A 22,456-nucleotide genomic window follows, 5' to 3' on the forward strand; every position below is an offset into this window, starting at 1 on the left:
CCATGCAGGCCTTAGTACTCCACATGGCTACTAGTACTACACTGTTTACATTCATGGACACTACAAAACTAGACCATGCTGCAGCTGCACTGACATCAGGAAATGCCCCCATCTCAACAACTACGATTAACATGTCATGGGTTATCCTGTTTTAGCTTCGGTCTAGGTCATAAATAGAAAAGTCCATGTCCATGATGTTGTCATTTTTTGTTGTTTTTTACAAGTGAGACTAACTTGACAAGTGAGCTGTTTGTTCCCCCAGGATAAAACAGTGAACTTGAAATATTTGTCTTGTGTGGTCACTAAAATCAAGTTGAGAAAGTCTTTCTGCAGGAACTGGGCAGATATCCTCCCTCTACAATGCCACCCATATAGCTCCAGGGTTGGATAATGTTACCAGCAGTAATTGTAGACGGCGAGAAGAAACCCTATCTTGTTGATAGTGAGGAAAGAAAGTCACGTCACTGAAAATCCTCTGACATCAAGCAGCAAGAACAAATCACAAATGTCTAAGCAACACTCACCTGTCTAATTACAATATGCTTTGGAATCTATTTTCATCTTGTTGAAGTAATTATTATTTAAGTTTGACATTCTGCCACAGATGTTTGGGTCCAATGCAATTTAGATTTTTCTTTTACATGACACATTGGCTGCATAACTGCCGATACAGGTGTTGTCAACAAGTCAAATGATGTTACCCAGACTGATATATCAGCCGGGCTCTATTAATTACAAGATTAAATTGATTCCAAAGCATGAAGCCTACATTGTACATTGATACTGTAAGCTACAGAACTATGACACTCAAGCTCTCACACTGTACACATGGAACATAGCCTTATCGGCAGACACAGTTCACAGAGATCACAAATAACATACAGAAGCCAGTTTCTGAGAAGAACCAACACCATTTCCAAATACTGTAGTAGTGTATATAACATAGTTACTATGTCCTATTTATCCACATATATGCAACCTGAATATGGCATATATATCCAGCATTCCAGCATAGGCTATATTCTGCATATACTTGCCATATATTGGCATATCAATATGTTAATACATTTAAAATAAAACCATAGCACCACCATTAGCCTTTTCATGTCGCACACCCCCCGCGCACCACAGTTTGGGAACCACTGAATAGTAGATCGAAAGCAATGCACAGTTGCACAGAGACTAGACTACAACCAAAACCATCTGAGCAAACAGGACTGAGACAGGAATGAGTCTCTTGCACTGCCAGTGCAAGAAAATATGATCCACAGAATAACATTCCAAAACTACAATGTTATATGAAACATGCACATTTAGGGAAACAATCTGGTGCTACATTGTATTGAACCAAAATCTTGCCAACAAGCCCAATCCATGTGAACTACAAATATATTAGATACACAGTATTGTGCATTTCAATGCATGTAGGTAAATGTATACATATGATATAAATTATATGTGTAAATATAATTAAAGGCCCAACTGAACTATTGGGGGTGGGTGGGTGGGTGGGGGGTGGGGGTATAGGCTATAAACCAGCTGCTACCATCTCAGATGATAGATTAAATAGAAATGAACAACTTTCACCACTCAGGCCAGGGTATCTGTATACTATACAGTATACAAGGCAGGAAGTGAGAGTACAGACAGTATAGATGGAGACTCCATTCATATAAGTAGAAGCATGGTGTGCCTCAACAGATGGTGCCCATCTATAGTACTGATGAATTAATCACTCTGCCCATCCATTATTTAGTAACCACTGTCCTTAGCTCACTGACAGACAAGCTTTGTGATGAAAGATATGTGGGTAATCTCTTCTCTTATATTATATATATTATATTAAACAACAAATGTTAGGAACACAGTAATGACAGTCTGGCCTGGGCCGTGGCTCAGCGGTCCAGCCACCTTGGCTGGTAATCCAGTCTGGCAGTTAGCCCCGCGAGGGTTCTAGAACCCAATGGTACGTAAAGTTTCTGCCATTTGGATAACTTTACCCATAGGGTCCTGTCCCAGCGCTAACCTGCTACATGGTACACAGACATAAATAACTTCGGAAAAGTCTTTGCTGCGGTTACCTGATGCGGGTCAGAATGTCCAAAAGAAGCATTATAGGAGCTATAGGAGACAACGGAAACCACTGCGAATTCTCCTTTGGCGCAGAAGTATTTTTTATCTGTGTTTGACCGTTTTGGCAGCTTGAAATTCTCTCTTCCTTCCTTGACTTCCTTATTGACATCCCATTGTACCGCTGTTGGAAACCTTTGATTGAAACTGGGTCTGTGCTCTTGGTGTCTGTTAAAGTCAGACTATTAAAGGGATTGTGACATTAAAAAAAAGGTTTTGGAATTGTTCTTGGTTTTTTTTAGGTTTTCTAATCTCAATTGCACCCAAAAAACATGAACTTTTAACATTCAGTAGATTTTCTGTGATCTGGGGTTTTCTGGCTCAAACAGGTGCTCTGATTTGCCGGCAGTAAGTGACATCACTTACTGCAAATCCCATATAGGTCAATGGGATTTGCCAGCAGATGTCACTGTTTCACTGTGTTGCCTGTTTTCATTGTAGCTCAAAAGGCCCAAAAAACCCCAAAGAAAACTTCAGACCAAAGAAAATCCACTGAATGTTCAACGTTCAGGTTTTTTGGGTGTAATTGAGGTCATAAAACCTAAAATAAAAAATGAAAATGAATGTCATAAAACCTTTAAAGTGAAGAGGCCATCAATAATATGAAAGTTTCATTTAGCCAGAAGGTGATCTGACTGGAAAAAAAAGGACACAAATGGAAAATTTCATTCCCATTATCAGCCTTTTCAAGATTAATGACTCAGCATGGTTTGGATTCATTACAGCCAAGCTGGCAATGAAGTCATACATGTCCCTCCCCTCCCTGCCTTGGAGGCTAGCTGCCTGTTAAGTGAAATAATGGAATCAGAAACAGAAACAGCAACAAACTCAACAGTACAGTACTGACACCGTATACACAGCATGAAATGTGCTTTACCTAGAGCTATTTAAGAACACGCTAGACTTATAGTAAAATATTTTGGTTACTGTATGTCCATAGCATGAGAGGTTTAACTTACATGCCAGGGAGGGATACAGAGACAGCTGGTCAACAGCTGAGTGAAATGATCCATACCACAGCAGCTCCAGGAAACTACAACAGTATTATGGACTTGACCAAGGACTTGACCATGTCAAAAACCTTTTTCCATCAAGAAAGTAAAACCATCATAGGTGTATCTATCTATTTAAGAAGGGCTAAGTCTCAGTCAGTGTTGTGGTTATCTTTGTTGCCATGTCGTATAGCTTTGGACATTTGCCCATCGCGCATCGAGCAGGAACTTGGCTTAGCCCTGGTGGCACAGAGTTGGTCGCATTATAATCTGCTCTCTCCCCCAAATATCCCAAAAAGTCCTTAACTGTACCACGGCTAAAAATGGCTTCATGCGTGACGGGAACCTATACTACCTATATAATGTAACATGAAGCTATAATTCACCTTCAGCAATAATCTCCTCGATGGTGACTTGATACCGTCCAATGGTGAAGAGCCGTCCAATGAAGCTGCCACCGCTGCTGGAGGAGCTGCAACCTCCTCCTCCTCCTCCACTGACTCCAGAACCAGGCCCGGAGCTCAGCTCCCGACGGGAATCAAAGAATTTCTTCATTCTCGTCTATCTCGCCCCCAGTCAATGTTCAGTATAATAGTACCCTTGTAAGCAACGATCAATCCTGGACAGTAGCCACAGCTCGCTGCTGTTGCTACTGTGAGCAGGGATGGCTATGCTAACGCTGGAAATAATTGAATGAAAACAGCTAGCTTCCAGCTAAAATGCTTAGCTGGATCTCAAGATATTCCGAGCAACCTTCTGACTAAACGTCGCCTAACCTTTAACTCATGATGTTTCCTAAAGGACAGTATGCTATAGTCAAGTCAAGCAAAATGCACAGTTGATAAGATGAATAAGATAATGTCCATGCGGAAGGAAGTGGCCGCCGACTCAAACGACAGGAGAAGCAGCTAGTTAGCCAGTGTGAGGGACAGAAGATGCTAGTTAGCCTCTGGCTAAGCTAACTAGCTACGTACGATGACAGCTGTCAGTTGATGTTAAACTGACAGACAGGCAGTTCCTTAGGGTTACATGCAGCTTATTACTCATCTCCTCTGGGTTCCTCCGCGCGGAATGCCAATTAATTATTCCACCCTGGTTGGCGAATCGTTTGTTTGATAGCACAATATTTGTGAATCTCCCGTACGTCCCCCTGCAAGCTGCAGCTAGGCTGGACAGCGAGCTAATGTTACAACTTGTAATGTGAATTGTGCTTTCCAAGTCGTTGCTACCCTGGCCTCTTGCGCCGTTCAAGACGCTGCCTAGTCCTGTGTGATTTCGCTTGATCTAATTGGTCAAAGGAAGAGCCAGTATCCCATAGCCCGGACGGATAATGGCTTCGTGATTGGATTTGGTTGTCAGGCAACCAACTGCTGCAAATTGTTTGGTAAACATTCAATATCACTAGTAATCAATCAGTCACTCACTCTCAGAGTCTCACTATATCACTATATATAGCTATATATATCTATATAGATATATCGAGATATATATATATATATATATATACTAGAATTTCGCGGCCGCTCATCCCAGAGTTACGTTGCCGCGCACTATGGGAAGAAGGAAATTGCGGGAGTTGACTCCACATGTAGTAACGGATGGGTTATTAGTTGTTATTATATGTCCTTATTAGTGTAGTGTAGTGTAGTCAACACGTTATGGCTCATACACACTGCCCGGTATTTCCTCCGATTATGCTGTCGGGGAGCATTTTTGGCGCTGGCCGACAAAACCGCTGATCTGACGTTAAGCAGTGCCCAAAAGGTAGATCAGGATCTACCAGTATAGATCACAAAGGCTTTGCAGTTAGACCACATGACATGGCCCTAAAAATATATATAATTTTAATATAAAAAACGATTTTTGCATCTGCCGCTTGAGATGACCTGAGATGACTTGATTGATTGACATCAAAAAGGGCCTGTCAGCTCAAACACACAATGCAATATATGTTGTTGCGTACAATCATCAGTAGCAAAGTGAAATACCAAAAATGAAAACCCTACCATTTCCATTTCCCCCCTTCTATTTCCCATTCCATGTGCGTTTGTGTTATAGTTCTCTGGCCTCTGTACTACTGCCACCTACCGTCCATTACACAGTGGGTGAAAGAAACACACCCCTTAAGACTAAACCCCACCCATCAGAGGTGTGGCGTCCAGAGGTACCTTTGACATGACATTTTGTGTGTGTGTGTGTGTGTGTGTGTGTGTGTGTGTGTGTGTGTGTGTGTGTGTGTGTGTGTGTGTGTGTGTGTGTGTTTCGATGTGCAGGGCGTTGCTAAAAATGAGCTACTTCCCTGGGTAAATAAAGAATAAAAAAATGAAAGGTACCTTTCAAAACCTATAGAAGTCAGCCTGGTACAGACGAATGGGACACCACTGTATGTAGCCTATGAAAGGCTCCTCAATTACATTTTGTAACTATTTTCAGCAATGGGATGATAGCTTTATTTGGTGGGTATGAGCTGGTCGTTTTGAAAGTAGCTCTGAAGTAAAAAAAAAGTGTGGGCAGCCCTGGTATAGATGATTATATATATATATATTAGGGCCGGGACTAATTGCGATTTATTGCGATTAATTAACTACAGAAAAATTAATGCATTAAAAAAATTAACGCATTTTAATCGCACTATTCTTTTCACCGCGGAACGTTGTCACTGGACAGTTTTCAGACGGACCTGCGCACCAAGTGTCCGTGTCCTCTTCAGACACTAACACCACCAGAAACCGCAGACAGACAGTTCACCAGACTGGGGGGAAGCCGCTGAGATCACTTTGCTTGTCCCCGTGGATTGGAAATAGGATTTAAAAGGCTATAATTCTTTATTCAATAAAGAATTATTACCCCTATTACTACAAAAACAATGTTTTATTGCTTAAACTTATGTATTCACTATTCATTGATTCACTAGTATACCAAAATCCATTTGAAAAAATTGCTTTCTCTGTTCTCGGGTCAAATAATGATATGCGATTAAAATGCGATTAATCTAGATTAATTAATCGCAAAGCCTCTGATTAATTAGATTAATTTTTTTAATCGAGTCCCAGCTCTAATATATATTCATTCCGTGGGTAAATCCCTGTAGGCTACCTACATATTGGTAGCCTATATTAGCCCAATATTGGCGTTACGCATTTCACTTGAATAATGTTGTGTGCGCACGTGCGCGTGCAGAGAAAGACAGTTATTTAATGAAACTCAAGATTATAACGTCCTGTCTCGCTACCGCCGTGTATAGGCTGCACGGCTATTCCTGTGTGTGTGTGTGTGTGTGTGTGTGTGTGTGTGTGTGTGTGTGTGTGTGTGCGTGCGTGCGTGCGTGGCGTGGCGAGAGAGAGATCGTGGCTTCCAGGCGTGCGTGTGCGTGTGTGTGTGTGCGCGCAATCAAATGTACTCGGCAGTATGGATGGCAGGCGAAATGGCGAATTTGAACGGTGTAATTGTAATAGTTTGGCACAAACCAAAAACTGTCAAAAAACTATGTTAATGTAACTAAGAGATTCGCTGAGAGAGTGATATTTTATATACAGAGATTTAGAAGGAATAAGCAAAATCGTGAGGCGAAAGTTCCTCTCCTTCCTCGTTTTTTTCTCCTGCGGAGTCCGGACAGTGGACAGGACTGTCAGGGAGACTCGGAGATCAGAGCAGCACAGGCTGAGAGCTAGTAGCCAATTAAAAGACGGAGTAGTAGTTGCCAGGTTCGCGAATTGTAAACGAGTCGTAGTGTGTGTTGAATGGCATTTGTGGGCTTGTGAATGAATTTTCTCACATGTAATTTGTGCTCACTTGCATAGACCTGGCGAATTTAGCGTGGTGAAAGGGCAACAGTGTTCCGGGGGTGTGGGTGCTTGGGGCGATAATGTTTGTAGTAAACAAATGCATTGCCGCCGTGAGTGTGGACGGGAGGCATCTTTGGTGGCACTGCAATGAACATTTGTTGGCGGGTGGTGTTGAGTGTGGTCGATGGGCGCGATAGGAGGAGATAGCGTTGCAACACTGCGAAGGGTAACTATGTGATGTCACTGCCCGTGTGAGTGTGTGTGAGTGTAATGTGTAAGATGGTGTTGTGGGTGTTGCAATAGCGACGTAGCTCTTGTGGCTTTGGGTTTCTTGCCATGTGTTGGGTACAACTTCTCACTTGTTAATATATATATATATATATATATATATATATATATAATTGAAGCCCTATGCATGCCAGTCAAAATAGTTTTCAACATATAGATTCCTCTATACACCTGATAAGGTTGAACACACTTCCAAAACTACTTCTTAGTTTCCAAAAAAAATAATGTTAAAAAAAAAGCAATGTACAATAAATTGTATATCTGCAATTCTTTGAATAGCCAACATATAAATGTTATGTTTGTTTAGGCCTACCTCTGAGTCACCGATTCTTAAGAGTGGTCCAGGGGGTCCCCAGCTAAATGATAATTTGGAACCAAATGGACCCTTATGGGTCTGTAACAAATTAACATTGCTTTTAAAATATACATACAAATTGATTTTAAGATTGTATTCTACACCCAGGAAACTCTGCCAAATTAAAATACTACAAAGTCCTCTATGCTCACTATGTCCGCTAAAACCCATCGGAACATTCTTACACATGATGTGGGAATGCCCAGGAGTATTAGCCTTTTGGGCAAAGGTAGCATTATTTCTGTCCGATATTAGTCGAGACAAACATACCGTGTTTACCACACATTCTGTTGCTAAATGACGATTCATCTCTAAGCCAACACTTCACAAGAAGAGAGTGCTATTTGCCGGTTTAACAGCTGCAAAAAAGATGCTGGTAATGAGATGGAAACCGCCCTATAACCTCAGTATCCACCGTTGGAAGCTATCCTACTATGACGTCTTGAGTTTGGAGGCTTCCAGTGCTCGAGCACAGGGAGCAAGGACAGATTCCATCCAAGCCCTACTCACAGCGGCACAGAAGGTTAAATCAGGACTCCGTTAGGTCCAATACTTGTACTCCTGTAAACAAAGTCTGACCCATTCATGTTTGTCTGTTTCAACATCATTGCCACGTTTTGTTTTGGTTTCTATCATATTTGTTTTGTTAGAAAAAGAAACATGTATTATGTTATACGTTTACACCATTGTTGTTTCCCTCTCCTGTAATGTCTGTGCTAACCCGGGGTTCTTTAAAAAAAAAAAAAAAGAAAAGTTGGTCACAAAAAAAAAACAATATACATTGGGGTCTCAGTCCATAGCCTGTTGCATATCAAACTGGGGGTCCTTGAAATGAAAATGGTTGAAAATCACTACTGTAAAAATCTTCTGTTATAAGGGTCTTTGGCATATATTTTCAAATGGGGGTCTGCAGACTACGATGGACAGTGGCTGTGGTTTAAGATGGATATATACAGCATATAATTGAAGCCCTATGCATTGTTGGTGGCCAGTCAAAAATAGCTGTACTGTACTGTACTGTACTGTACTGTACTGTACTGTACTGTACTGTACTGTACTGTACTGTACTGTACTGTACTGTACTGTACTGTATGGTTCGGTACCATAATGTACCGTACTGTATCATAACTGTGCCATACTGTACTATACGGTACTGTACAATACTGTACTGTACAATACTTTCCCATACTGTACTGTTCCATACTGTACTATGCTGTGCTGTGCCTTACCATACTGTACAGTACTGTACTGTAGCATACTGTGCTGTACCGTGCTGCTGTGCCCTGTGTATGTGTGTGCGCACGTGCGTGTGTGTGTGTGTGTGTGTGTGTGTGTGTGTGTGTGCAGTGAAAAGGGGAGGTGCCGGGGAACGAGAAAGTTGTGATGTAATTTGCATCACAGCGAAATGTTGCACAATAACAGTGTGTGTGACAAAAGTAATATTTGTACAGTAAATATGACAGTTGCGTGGATGCAATGTAGTGCAGCTGGATTCTGGGAGCGTGCAGATTTATTTTTGCATAGAGAGATGTGTGCTAACAGTGTGGTTTGGTAGGAGAAGGAGTACGGATAAACGGCCATGTGCTTGTGTACCCCCTGTCTATTAGGGTAGAAGGATTATATTAAAAAAACAATGATAACCTACTAAACTCAGAAAATACTGCAATGATTGTGCTTGGCCCTAAACCAGAAACTATTCCTATTCTGGAATCAATGGAATTATCTTGGCCTCTAGTGCCACCCTAAGGAATTTGGTAGTCTGCATTTTTCCTCTGCATGTGTTACTTCCAGGCTGGAATATTGCAACTCATTATTATCTACTGTTTTTATTATTATTACCTATACAGTTCAGGCAGACCCACATCCTTGTATAAGCCTGCTAGAAGAACACCAGTGCACTTCCAGTATGCTGGTTTAGTTGTGTTTCCTAGAAAGAAAGAATATAATATCAGAGTAGAATATATCAATAGTATGAGCTTGGTCTATACATTTTGCTACACCACTAAGATATACCCAGTATCAAAATACTTCCTTAATGTCAACGAAGTCCACGATCACAACACCAGAGGGAGTACCACAAACCACGTTCAACCCAGATTCAGCTCAAACAAGGGGTTAAACTCTTCGTTCCTGTGCCACTAAAGTGTGTAACGCCCCTACCAACATCCGTTAAGAAATGTGAATCCCTAGAAGTAGGCTGGGAGTGGACGAGTGGCTTATAATCCATCTCCCCTGGGAGATGGATTGCTGAGGTGGAGCGCCACACTTACCATCAGCTCCGAGTAGCCTACTTCCCGCACAAGTCATGACTTGCTGCCTCCAAGCCGCGCTACTCATACACTGAGTTGGCAGTGCCCGTGATTGAACCTATGAACTTGTGGTCCAATGGCGAGAGCTCTACCGACTGAGCTACCCGGACACATACTCCTTCAAAACCGCTCTCAAAGGGGTCTATTTTACGTCATGATGTACAATGATAAGAGCGCCCCTCACTTCACACGGGTGTGATTCTTTTTTCTTTTTGCATACAGTAGATGTGTATATCTGTATGTCTTTAAATGTTAAGATGAATTGAAAATGGAGGACCCTGATGTAAACAAGTCTTATTGCTTTTCCTGGTTTTTATCCTCGTAGCAGTTTTGTATTGATCTGTACCTTCGTTGTAATGTACCCATTCTGCAAACCACGAATACAAATTTCAATCAAGTTCAATCAACCAGAATGGGAGGCAGAGCCTTTAACCATGAAACTCTTCAACTGTGGAACAATCTCTCAGTTGTTCTCATGACACCCTCTCTATTGTACATTTAAGATTAGGCAAAGCTTGTAGTCAGCTGCTATAGGCCATAGGCTGCTGGAGGTCCCCATGGCTCACCAAGCTCTCCTCTCCTCCTCCCATCTCCTATCCATCATCTTTTACTCTCCATCCCCTCCCCTTCTCCATCTCATCCCCTTTTACCCTCCATCCCTATCCATCTGTGAGTTCATGTACCATGATCTCCCATCAATGCATGTTGAACGAAACACATAGCATCGGGTCTCTGGTCAAGTGTTAATTAATTTAACTTCATAAAATGAATGTTGTGATTTGCCTCTAAAATAAAATAGTGGAAAGGGTTTTTTCAGGGTCAGGATATTGTTTCTTTGACAGATTTAAGTGGAAGGCACATCTTATAAAAATAATTAGACATTTGGAAGAAATGTTTAAATAATTATCATAAAAATTATAGTATTACAGTTCAATCATCGTCAAACTTTACAGCAATGCTTTATTTTTACTATTCAGATGAGACATTTTACAACGTTAAGTGTGGTTACATACCAAGTTAAGAAAACAAAACCTTGATTGGTGTATTTTGTCTACAATATAGACAAAATGATGAAATGCATATTATGCATTTGTCCTAAAGAGGTCACTATTTCCTCATTAAACTAGCTCACTTATGGCTCTTGACATGAGTCATACATGTCTTCATTTTCAGTAGCCTATCATTTGAAGGTTTTTCTTTTTATCAACAGAACAGAATTGTAATCCTTCAATTTATTTCCAAGACACTTTATCCCATTCTGACCGGGCACCCATTTTGGTGTCAGCATCATGTTATGCTTTAGCTATTTAAAAATAGCAGATCTACAAGCTCATATCGCGCCACTCGGTGGCACGATACGAGCTTGTAGGTCTGCTATTTTTGAAAAATCGAAGAGCGACTGACATTTTTAGAATCTGATCTCAGGTCAGAATGGGTTCATCAGACCATTGTGTGTCCGGCGGAAACCTCGTATGAATCTGATCTCAGGTCAGAATGGGTTATGGAATAGATCCCAGAGATGCATTTGTGTAGACATTGTACAGTTTTTGAAGAAACAAATATTTCACTGGACTATAAATACAGACTGTAAAAGTCTGTATAAAAAACACAATAATGCAGGAAGTACATACTTCCTGCATTATGAAACAGCATGGCAGTTAATGGACATTTTAGACGAAGACTATTATGTTCTCAGACCCAGTCCACAGTTTGATGTATATCGCCATGATTATTTGTGTAGATCACAGGACATTTATTCTGCCACAACTAATGTTTAGGTATGTATACATTCTTTCAAACATGATGAGGTAACGTGTACTGGTAATTGAAGCATTAAACTGTTCCAAAAGGTTCTCTCTGAACATTGGTGATAAATGACAATTCTTGTGGGATTCTCTCCACAGTGTTTATGTTATGCACTATAGTTCTATTCACGCACACGCACACGCACACACACACACACACACACACACACACACACACACACACACACACACACACACACACACACACACACACACACACACACACACACACACACACACACACACACACCTATAGTGTTTATTATGGAAGAAACAAAATAATAGCATATTTAGATAACTGTGAATAACTAGGGTCAAAACAACAAACATGTATGCTAGCCAGGGTAATTATCATAATTGGTTCTACAAATATCCAGATCATAACAGGAGAATAAGGTAGAAGTCTTACAGGACAGTAATGCAGATCAGATCCAAACAGTGGCCTTTATTTGGTCATTTTATGTCTGGTGTTATGCCTTTCAAGGCAATCACACAAGAATGCTGACAGCTGAGAGTCCAAGACCTTGAAATATGTCATAATATGAAGCTTTGGGTTGGTGCACTATACACTTATTTGTTAATTATTCTCAGTGATCATTCAATTCTTTGCTTTGTCTGTAATTTGTTTTATTTTTTTTTATATTGCTTTTGATTAACCATAATTTCAAAATAATTGAAGCAGAAGTATAGGGATGTTTTTCTAAGCTTTTTCTCAGGTTCACCTCAAGGTCTCCTTACTGCCTCCAGAAATCTTCCAGATGAAATTAATCAAAAGATTCGGAGGTTACTCATTGTTATCTCACCAGGAAGACCAATATGATAAATAAATCTTTTGAATCTAGGGCTGATGACATGGGATGACCTTTTTGTTTTGTGCGACAGCATTGACGATATTCAGTCGGTGGGCATTTCGCTTACATGAAGAATGTCTTAAGTTGACTTTAAATGGTGCATTTATATAGCACAATGCAGTACAATCACAATGTGCATTACATTCACCCTCCGATAGTGTAGGAAACCATGCAAGGCACCAACCTACTTGCTCAAGGACACTTCAACACTAACTCTGGGGGAGCTGAAAATCGAACTGGGAAGTTGGAACCGTATGTTTCCCAAGCGGCCGATGTTTCCTAAGCCACTGCCAACCCACCACAAACAGATTTTCTTTACTGACAAGGTTCGAAGGTCTGACTCATCACAGATTTTTTTTGTCAGTTTATGCTAATCCTTACCGATATATTGTATTGTGTCTCAAATTTTAAGATTGCTTGTGTTCAGCCTAGTCTAAAAAAAATCACACCCGTGTGAACCGAGAGGTGCAACTCCCCTCTCCTCCTCTCTCTCTCTCTCTCTCTCTCTCTCTCTCTCTCTCTCTCTCTCTCTCTCTCTCTCTCTCTCTCTCTCTCTCTCATTAGCAGGCAACAGCGCCCCTACTGGTACTCATGATCATTAACACATAGTTGAACACATACATAGTTGAACATGGACATTGCTGGTTGTAGGCAGCCGAAAACAATACTTGCGCTCTGCTCACGGAAGTAATGGAAATGCAGGAGTCCTACAGGAGATGTTGGCAGCGTTGGCAACCCTGGATGACACTAGTGACAATGCATTTGATACAGTGTATAATATTTACAGCAGTGAATTGAACTAGCCGGGACTGCTTTGCAGTGCCTCAAATTTCTATTTTAAATCCAATACTATTTACTTGTGCAAGCAGAGCGTGCAAGTAATGTTATCAGTCAGGTGCTACCATGCGTATGTCCCTTAGCAGCATATGATATGACGTCATATGCTGGCACGGTACATACGGAAGCAGACCGTGCAGGTATGTTTTCCGTCATTCTGCGAAGCGTATGTCCCATGACGTGATGAAGATATGTACCAATGCCAGGGTATAATTGGTTTACGATGATGACATAATGATATGTTTCAGTGTCGGGTGGATTAAAGGGACATACGCATCAAACCACCCGAGTAACCACAGTATACCACTAATCAACTCAGAAATTACATATACATACATATAGACATATATCTAGACATATGAGCGTATGACGTGATGAATATATGTACCAATGCCAGGGTATAATTGGTTATCGATGGTGACGTAACAATGACATGTTTCAGTGTCGGGTGGATTAAAGGTAATGCCCCGCCCCCTATTATCTGACACCACAGCCATAACAGGCATAATTAATCATTACCATACTTCAAAATACTACTTTATTTCCTCCAAAAGCAAGGTACGTAGCAAATAGCTAAACCTAATAATTCAATATTGCAAACGTTCTTTCACAGAGGCTGAGATTTGGAAGTTTGTAGCGGTCTACAGTACTTGCACGCTCTGCTTGTGCACTGGCCTACTTGTGTGCAACAAGTAAGTAGGCTACTCGACAGAGTGCAGTTCTAGTTTCCTTATACGTTTATCCTTATACACATCATCTCCTTCCATTGTTATGCAGATGATTAATACTCAATAGGCTGCAACTAAAACCAGGAGAAGAGAACATACAGATATTACTCTTATTTTAACTTCCATACACTGGTCTCTTTAAGATTTTATTTTTACACGCTTACTTTACTGGTTACTTCTAAGGCACTTCATGGCCTGGCCCTTAATTACATATTTAGTTATTATGAGACTGTGTGCAGCTTCAGTTTCTAGGATGGGAACCAGCTGGTTGTTCCTGAATTGAGGCTGAAGACAATGGTGATCATCACCATCATGCCCATGGATCTGAATTCTGGAACAACCTGGCTGTTGTTCAGAGCTCAGGCTAATAGTGTCAATATAGGTTTTGGTCAGCATAGACAACAGTGCAGTGGAGTGCAGTGTAGTCAAGTATTAATACTTCTTCCATGTTGCTTATTGGTAACAATGTACTGTGTACTGTGGTTTACATTGGCTTTCACCCATATTTTAGAGCAGCAGATTATTAGACACTTTGGAGTGAGTGGGAGACATTGTATACCCACTCTGGAATTCGAGCATGTCCTGTCCCCCCCCCCCCCATCTGGACTGTATCCCTCTGTAAGGCAAAGCCAGTCAGCGTGTACCTGAACAAACACATTTCACTTCCTTGGGATTCCACCATACAGGGATCCAAGCCTTAATTATCAGTGCCATTTGTCAGTTAAGTCTAATGATTTCCACAGGCCCATTCCAAAGTCTGACATTCCAATGTGAATATGGAGATCCTTAAATTCTCTGGAAATGGCACGAGCACATTATGATGGAAAAGACACAGACAAGTCTGTGCAGGATAGTGCACTTGAACTTGAGCACATCTGTCACACATCTGTATCAATCAACACACATATTATGCCCAACTTCTCTTCTGTAGAATAATGTCAGGTTTGTTGGATGACACTGACAAATGAAATAATTCCTCTAGGATGTAACCAGTGAGGGAAGAGTTAGAAAGTGACACCCTGCTCACTTCACTCTTCGACACTCACCCCAACTGTGTATTGCAACACATATACATTGTACAGTATATAATGTAATGGAAACATTATTATTTCTTGTGCAAGTCTGGGTTTCGGATTATCATGGACTACAGCCAGTGTGTACAGTACAGCTATCCATGTAATTGAGAGATGTTGACTGAAAAAGAAATAAATAATTTCCCCATATTTGGAATAGCTCAATAACAATTACTGTGTTCAGCAATTTCTTTATGCGTGTTGCTTTTAAAACTGTGAATACATCAAAAAAGTGGAAAAACTGAAAGTAACAGAGCAGAAAATGGAATGCAGATTTCCCTCTTGCATTCTAACATGAGCCATGGTGTTAAGGTTTTCCTTTCTGCTTCATTGCAATGTGAGCCAGCCAACATAAGCTCAAAACTTCTTCCATTCCTGTCTCTGTTCAGATGCTAATTTCACTGAATTGAAATGAAACAGAACACCAGGCATAAGAGAACTGTGACAGGTTTTCAGCTCTCCTCCTCATACTATAAATGGGGTTCATGTGTTTGGTCCGACGGAGCATTGGTCCGAACGACAACCTACCTCAAACCCTCAACCTAACCCTAACCTCCCCTGGGGCAGCACACCTAAACCTAACCCCAACCCTCTCCCGACCCCCAACGCACCTCGGACCAATGCTCCTTCGAACCAATGCTCCGTCGGACCATAGTATGCCTCCCCTATAAATGCGCCACATCTCTGCGTGCGTGTGTGTGTGTAATGCACCTAACTCGAGAACCGTTTCACCCACCGACTTTACATTCGATACACACATTCCACACCCCCACAGGGAGTGAAGTGCCCGGTATCGAGTCGGTCGGACCCACGGTTCTCCAGAACGACCACAAAAGGCTCTGGTCAGGCTCTGCCAGTGGGCCTAATGAGGCCAACTCCTTTCACCTGTGCAATATCCAGCCTCTGCCTCAGCCAATTGAGACTCAACCAATCAGGCTCTGCCAGTGGGCACAGGCACATACAGTACACAGATCTCCATGTGGGACACTGGCTGACACTGACAGTTAAAACGGGTGCTATGACAATGTATATCATTAGGTTCCCAAGTTGTATCGTTCCCAAGTAGGCCAGTGGCCGACTGCGACGGGCACGTACAGGTCTAGTAGTATCAATAATATATAATTCAAGAAGAGACAGGTAAAGAGCTCTCCACTGTGCACATGTGCAGGCTCAATTGGCCCAGTAAGTGTATTCTATAGGCGAACAAAAACAAGTTATGTCAAAAGATTGCATTCAGTAGACGTTGAGACACCTGAGTTATGAGTGATTACCTAATTGTGTCTTAGTTAATCATGTCTTCAGGGCAGCCCACAAATCATCCAACCATGTTTCATGAAAATCTGCCGATCTGATCTCAATTATGACCTTGAGCAGTGACCAGCTTTTTGACTCAAAAGAAAAGGATCTTATATTTTGTTTGTTGTTTTGCAAACAGACAACCAGAAAAAGAAAAGGAAAGAAAAAGTATGGACTACAAGTATACAATGGTTACATTTGTGCACTCTTTATACATGATAAATCAACAGAGAATGTATATGGACAGTCTGTGAAGCGTACAGTATAGCCGGCCTATTTGACAATTAATGCAGACACACGTAAACATGCATTTCTGGGCTTGTGAGTAGATCAAGTCATTAAAGGAACATCACTTCCGCTTTATTGCTTACTCATGATCAGAGCTTCCGTGCTCCAGACAGTATGACTGTATTAATTTTTCCCATAGACGTTTCAGAAAGTATTTATTTAAAGACCTTTAAGCCTCGGACAAAGCCAACTCAGCTCCTGACAAATCATGACAATAAACAAAAGAAATTGGGCCGAACAAATAATTAGAAAGAAGAAGAAGGAAAAAAAAGGCCCAAAATGTTTTGTTTATTGCCATGATTTGTCAGGAGCTGAGTTGGCTTTGTCCGAGGCTTAAAGGTCTTTAAATAAATACTTTCTGAAATGTCTATGGGAAACATGAATGGGAAATTCTCTTCCGGGCCATGAAAAGTGGCGGGACTAGCTGCGGCGCTCTATAGAGCCTATACTGTATGGTCATGTGCATATATGGGACCGTCTAACTTTAAACTTGCCATGCACATCTGCAAGAACTCAATGGAGTGTGGTGCCCGTGGGCGAGCGGTTCAGATGTGGTTGTCCAGAATTGCAGGTACGACCGATATGCCCATATGTATATATACCAATATGGGCATATTCTGATAACATCAGAGATCTCCATGAATGGGCACAAAAGGGACACAACCAGATACAACGGGTACTCTGAGACCCCGTTTAGACGTTTCAAAAGATATCACTGAGTCAGTGTCAAAAAGTTTACTGTATACACTTAATCGAATCAATTAACCTATCTGTCTACACTACAACAACCAAAACGGCAACCGGCACTGAATGCGCCTGTAGTATATATAGCCAGACTGTAGGTGGTGCTGTAGCACTAGCTGGCACAAAGCCCCAAAAAAGAGAGAAGTAGACATGATGCCAGTGTTACCGTGTCTGTTTATTATAAGCGACTTTGGGCTTCTTTTTTGCCTTTTTAAGTGTATAGTTGATTATTTGGTCTTGTTTCCTATGATTTTATTTAGATGTAGAAAGGGAAAAACGATAAAAAGGTTATGCGGTTTGACTGCGGATCGTCTCAGTCTAAACGGGGTCTGAGTCTCTGTCTAGGCCCCCGACACTATGATTCACACATATCGGTCAGGGGCAACGCAGGTGTGATCCCGAACCTCTAGTCTTCATTATAATTACATTATAATTACTAATGCTCATTATAAGATGGCACGATTTATGTTTACTCGCTCTGTGTCTCAGAGGTGGGTTGTGAATAATTTTAAACCTTACTCCAATGACATCATCAACGGAGATCTACAGCCTCTCTCTTCCTGGAAAGATATCAGACTGAAATAGAAGCAAATGTATTTTACTCGTGTGAAGTGAGCAGTGCCTTTCATCATGATGCTGTATAGGTGCAGTAACCACAGTAACCGTGCTGCTACTGACTAATACACACATACACAAAGTCACATGTTGGAGCAGTTAGCACAGTTAGAAAATCTATCCATCTATCAATGTCTGTCTGTCTATCTATGCTGTATATAGCCTGTAAGTTTGTAATCATGTATGAAATTACTGATTAAAACACCAATGATGTTATTGAAGGACTCTGATGATGTCATTAGAGTAAGGTTTCTGAACTGTCCACATGAGCATTAGTGGGGATCAATTATATGAAGATGAGGTTGAAAATGGGAAAAGTGCTCCTTTAAAATGAATGTGTTTGGTGGTGTTCATGTCAGTGGGAGTGTGACATTATGTCACGGAGGCTGTGGTGACAGGGAGATTCTGTCAGATCCATACAATGCAGCATCAGCTCTGGGTTACTCGGCTGATTGCAGTGGCAGCTGTACTGACATGGAGTGAATGGATGGTGTTGATGGTCAGAGATAAACGGCGGACATGTCCAGAAAACACAATCTGCTATCTGATGGAACTTGTGGCAGGTGTTTTTGAAACCTACGAAATGTTCAAGAATACTGAGTGAAATAATAGATGTTATGATTTGCATCCATGTCAACTCCAAGAACTGCTCACGCCATAAAACCCATCCCATAATCTTTGGAAAAAATAGCCAGCACCTATATACACAGCCCAAGATCAAAGCTCTGATCAGGCATTCAATTCAATTCCCCTTTGAGAGGGTGGTGGTTGGAAAGTTTCTGTATTGTTTAACTATTACTACTATTTTATCCCGCTAATAGTTGGTAGCGTCTTGGTTTTATTATTTTATTGCACTCATGTAGCGCTTTTAGATCGTTTTTTTTTACAATGAAAAGCAAAAATAAAATATATAGGCATTTTATTAGGGGGGGTCATACGTTAGTCCGACGTACCAATAGTCCGACAACCCATAAATTCGACTATCCAATGGGTAGTTGGAATATTGAGTAGTACCCAATATTCAGACTATAGAGCCCCATCATTTTGAACCCATTAGTATGACAGCCCATTCGTTCGACCAAAGTTATCCCAATTTTCCGCATTGAAATATGTGTTTCGTATGATATTAATAGTACAACATTGTACTAGTGTCTGCATTGAAGGTGCAGTTTTGCCTCTATTCCTAACATCAGTTTAAGTGAAGGATGTGTTTTACAATATCTGTGATTCTCTTGGCTTGTCATACATTGGATATTCTGCATGTTTTGAAAACAGTGTAGTCAGCAGCACTTAATGTGTAAGGGTCTCCTCTCCTTGTTAGCATCTCTTATCAGCCCATCCAGTCAAGAGTAATCAGTACAGATCAGTCAGGGCAGGAAGAGAAATAGAAGGGAAGAGGAAGGGTAAACTTTCTGTGGAATGTGCCTCTTTCCTCGAAACAAACAGGAGGGGCCCTTCTTATAGAGTAGACAGTAGCGTGGAGCATTTCCCCTACAGCCTTTTTTTCATAACCCCCTTTTTAGAAATCATAAAAAGTCAGATACTACTGAGCTGACACTTTGTAGTTCTGTATTCTGTACTGTAGAATTGCTCCAGTGGGGGACAAATCAGTTTGTAACATTAGGACTATAATGTAACTGAGCCACATAATGATTACCAAAACATATTCATCAGTATCGAGACTATACCAATCATTTGGTGTACAGAGTTATCAGTAAAACAAGAATTACATTTAGAAATTGTGAGAAATCATCGCTGGTGGGCTTGTCTCAAGTGATATGTTTTATTTCATTAGCCACAGTTTATCATGCATGAGCGCATGAGCTGGTCAAAGTGAATGGTTCAGATTTGGACTGAGATTTACCCACAACCATTCACATTAGTCTGTCTCCCCTTCCAGATAATCACTGCTGGCTATACCTAGTAGAGCGGCAGATATGTATCAGTCCTGGCTCAAATAACAAAGCCCTTTATAGCCTTGCAATCACAAATTGAGATAGCAAAGATTTTGTACGTAGAGTCAACATTGCAAAGGTTAGATCTTGTCCCATTCTAATACTGACCCATAAGAAAATGTCCAAATTTGGTGAGATCCGAGGGAATGACAGCAGGAGCATGCACCTGACTCTGAGTTTCTTAGAATATGAAACAATGCCCTTTTAAAGGTGATATTAAATCATGGTAGAACATGCGTTTCATCATATGGGATTAATACATTGAAAGCCTTGGCATCAGCTGGACTGGGAATAAGTAATCACCCTCCAGTGTTCTGGATTTTCTCTCGTGTTAATGAATACAGTGAAGGCATAGACTGATGAAGCAGTACACATACACTGCTGCTAAAGTAAATTAATACCAACTAAGGCGATTCCCATTGGGATTCATGGGAACACGTGCACTCGGTTATGCAATACCTGTTGCACCAAACAAACACCTGTTAGTTGCACAAATTTATAGATCATTAGTTTCATACCTGAAGTTAGAAATGATCACCATTAGACCGCCTGCAACTGGTACAGAATGCTGCTGCCAGCTGGTTGCTGACCAGGTCCAGGAGATCCTGTCACATAACACCCATCTTGCATTACTTGCACTGGCTCCCAGTAAGTACACATACCTTACTTATCCTACTGTAGATTGAAATGGACACAAAGTTGGAACTGCATTGACTTTGTTCACAGTTTAAAGGTTTTTAAAACAAAAATGTGTGACGCCAACAACAGCGGATATGATTTTTCTATCCGGGTTCTATGCTGAAAATAAATACAGTGTGAAGTGAAGGCTGTAGATTTGCATTGTCATTTTACAACCTTGAACGTGAAACTCTGTTGCAAATGACTCTGAAATCCATCTCAGCCTCTTGAATAATGGACACATCATGCTGTAGTTATACAGTGGTGAGATTTGGTAGATCTTGGCATACAGAAGGGTCTTGGTACGGCAATGTAACTGTTTTAGTTTATGTTTGAGATATAATTTGGCCAAGGACAATTACGCAAGTCAGCCAACATAGATTTGTTTTGTTGTTTGATGTTGAATCAGAGGAGATGGTTGGATAAAACACAGACTGCAGGCCCTGTGTGATAAAAGATTGTCCCAAAGATGGTCCCTGCAAATCTTCGCATGGTCCCCAAGATCAGAACTGTTCAATATCATACTATAATTAACCGAATGTCTGAGTGTGTGTCCGTGTGTGTGTGTGTCCGTGTGTCTGTCAGAAGCAGTGCCGTAACTCCTTACTGCCTGCACCAATCACTCCCACTTTTCACACAGGCATTGACCATATGCATATGGAGGGCGTAACGAAGCCCTTTATTTCGATTTGACACATTAATGATTATTAATTAATTTATTAGTCAATTACAAATGCACCCGGGCGCAGTACCCTTCACGGCCACAAGGGGGGGCAAATATCTCACAACGGGTAAGGACTAGTAAATAAAATAGACAATAGTATTCTAATACCTGCTTTTATGAAGAATGTACTTAAATAAATATACTGAATATGGCTTTTGGCCATGTTTGTCAGTAATCGTGCGTGTGTGTGCGTGCGTGTGCGTGCAGAGAGTGCGTGCATGCAGAGCGTGCATGCAGAGAGAGAGAGAGAAAGAGACAGAGAGAGACATGGCAACTTAATACCCAGAATGATTATGTTCTTTTCATGTTGACATTTCCCACTCTATACTACTTGGAAGCCATACCATATAGACAAGAATAAAGCTGCTTGTTCCCCAGTGTGACTGATATGGCCATTCCCACAAGTTAAACTGCTTTCATCCCATCCCTTGGCACAACACACAGCATTCAAAATGTACACAAACCTCTGTGGACCAAAATACCATGCTATTGAGTGGGCAATGGAGACCGTGGACCTGATCTGACTCTCCATCTGGGCTTCTGAGCAGCGGCAGCGCCACCATTTTGGACACGATAAAATAACAGTGACACCGCCAAGCTGGATGGGTTCATTTCTCCATGTGTGATATGCAAGCTTTGGGAAATCGGCCATCATGTGGGAGTGAGAGTGGGAACTGTAGCTTCCCAATTTGAAGTCACATTATCCATCATGGGAATTGTGTTTCCTCGTCCAAAATAATGAATTACTTCAAAGTAAATATGGTTTTCAGTTACAATTAAATATATGATGATAATCATATATAATCATAATCATAGAATCGGAAGGGCAGGGGCGGTATTGCAGTCGCTGTACCGCACTGTTGTGACGAAAAGAGAGTTGAGCCAGAAGGCAAAGCTCTCCGTCTACCGAGTAATCTTCGTTCCTACTCTCACCTATGGTCATGAAGTGTGGGTCATGACCGAAAGAATAAGGTTGCGAATACAAGCGGTCAAAAGGATTTTT

General features: G+C 41.2%; 2 protein-coding genes across 3 annotated transcripts in view; both read right to left on the minus strand.

Moving 5' to 3' along the window:
• aak1a (AP2 associated kinase 1a) overlaps window positions 1-4,313 on the minus strand; it is a 39,885-nt gene extending 35,572 nt beyond the window's left edge. For both annotated transcript variants that reach the window (XM_083784908.1, XM_083784907.1), the window contains exon 1: window positions 3,509-4,313. In XM_083784908.1, the coding sequence (XP_083641034.1) occupies window positions 3,509-3,677 (169 nt within the window). In that variant the 5' untranslated portion in view covers window positions 3,678-4,313. The remainder of the gene's footprint in view (window positions 1-3,508) is intronic.
• Window positions 4,314-13,083: 8,770 nt separating this feature from the next.
• rab11fip1a (RAB11 family interacting protein 1 (class I) a) overlaps window positions 13,084-22,456 on the minus strand; it is a 124,101-nt gene continuing 114,728 nt past the window's right edge. Inside the window, exon 6 of the transcript XR_014570354.1 lies at window positions 13,084-13,097. The gene's annotated coding sequence lies outside the window, so the exon portion shown is untranslated. The remainder of the gene's footprint in view (window positions 13,098-22,456) is intronic.

The sequence above is a fragment of the Protomyctophum parallelum genome (genome assembly GCF_964188405.1).
Source record: "Protomyctophum parallelum genome assembly, chromosome: 15".
Lineage (NCBI taxonomy): Eukaryota > Metazoa > Chordata > Actinopteri > Myctophiformes > Myctophidae > Protomyctophum > Protomyctophum parallelum.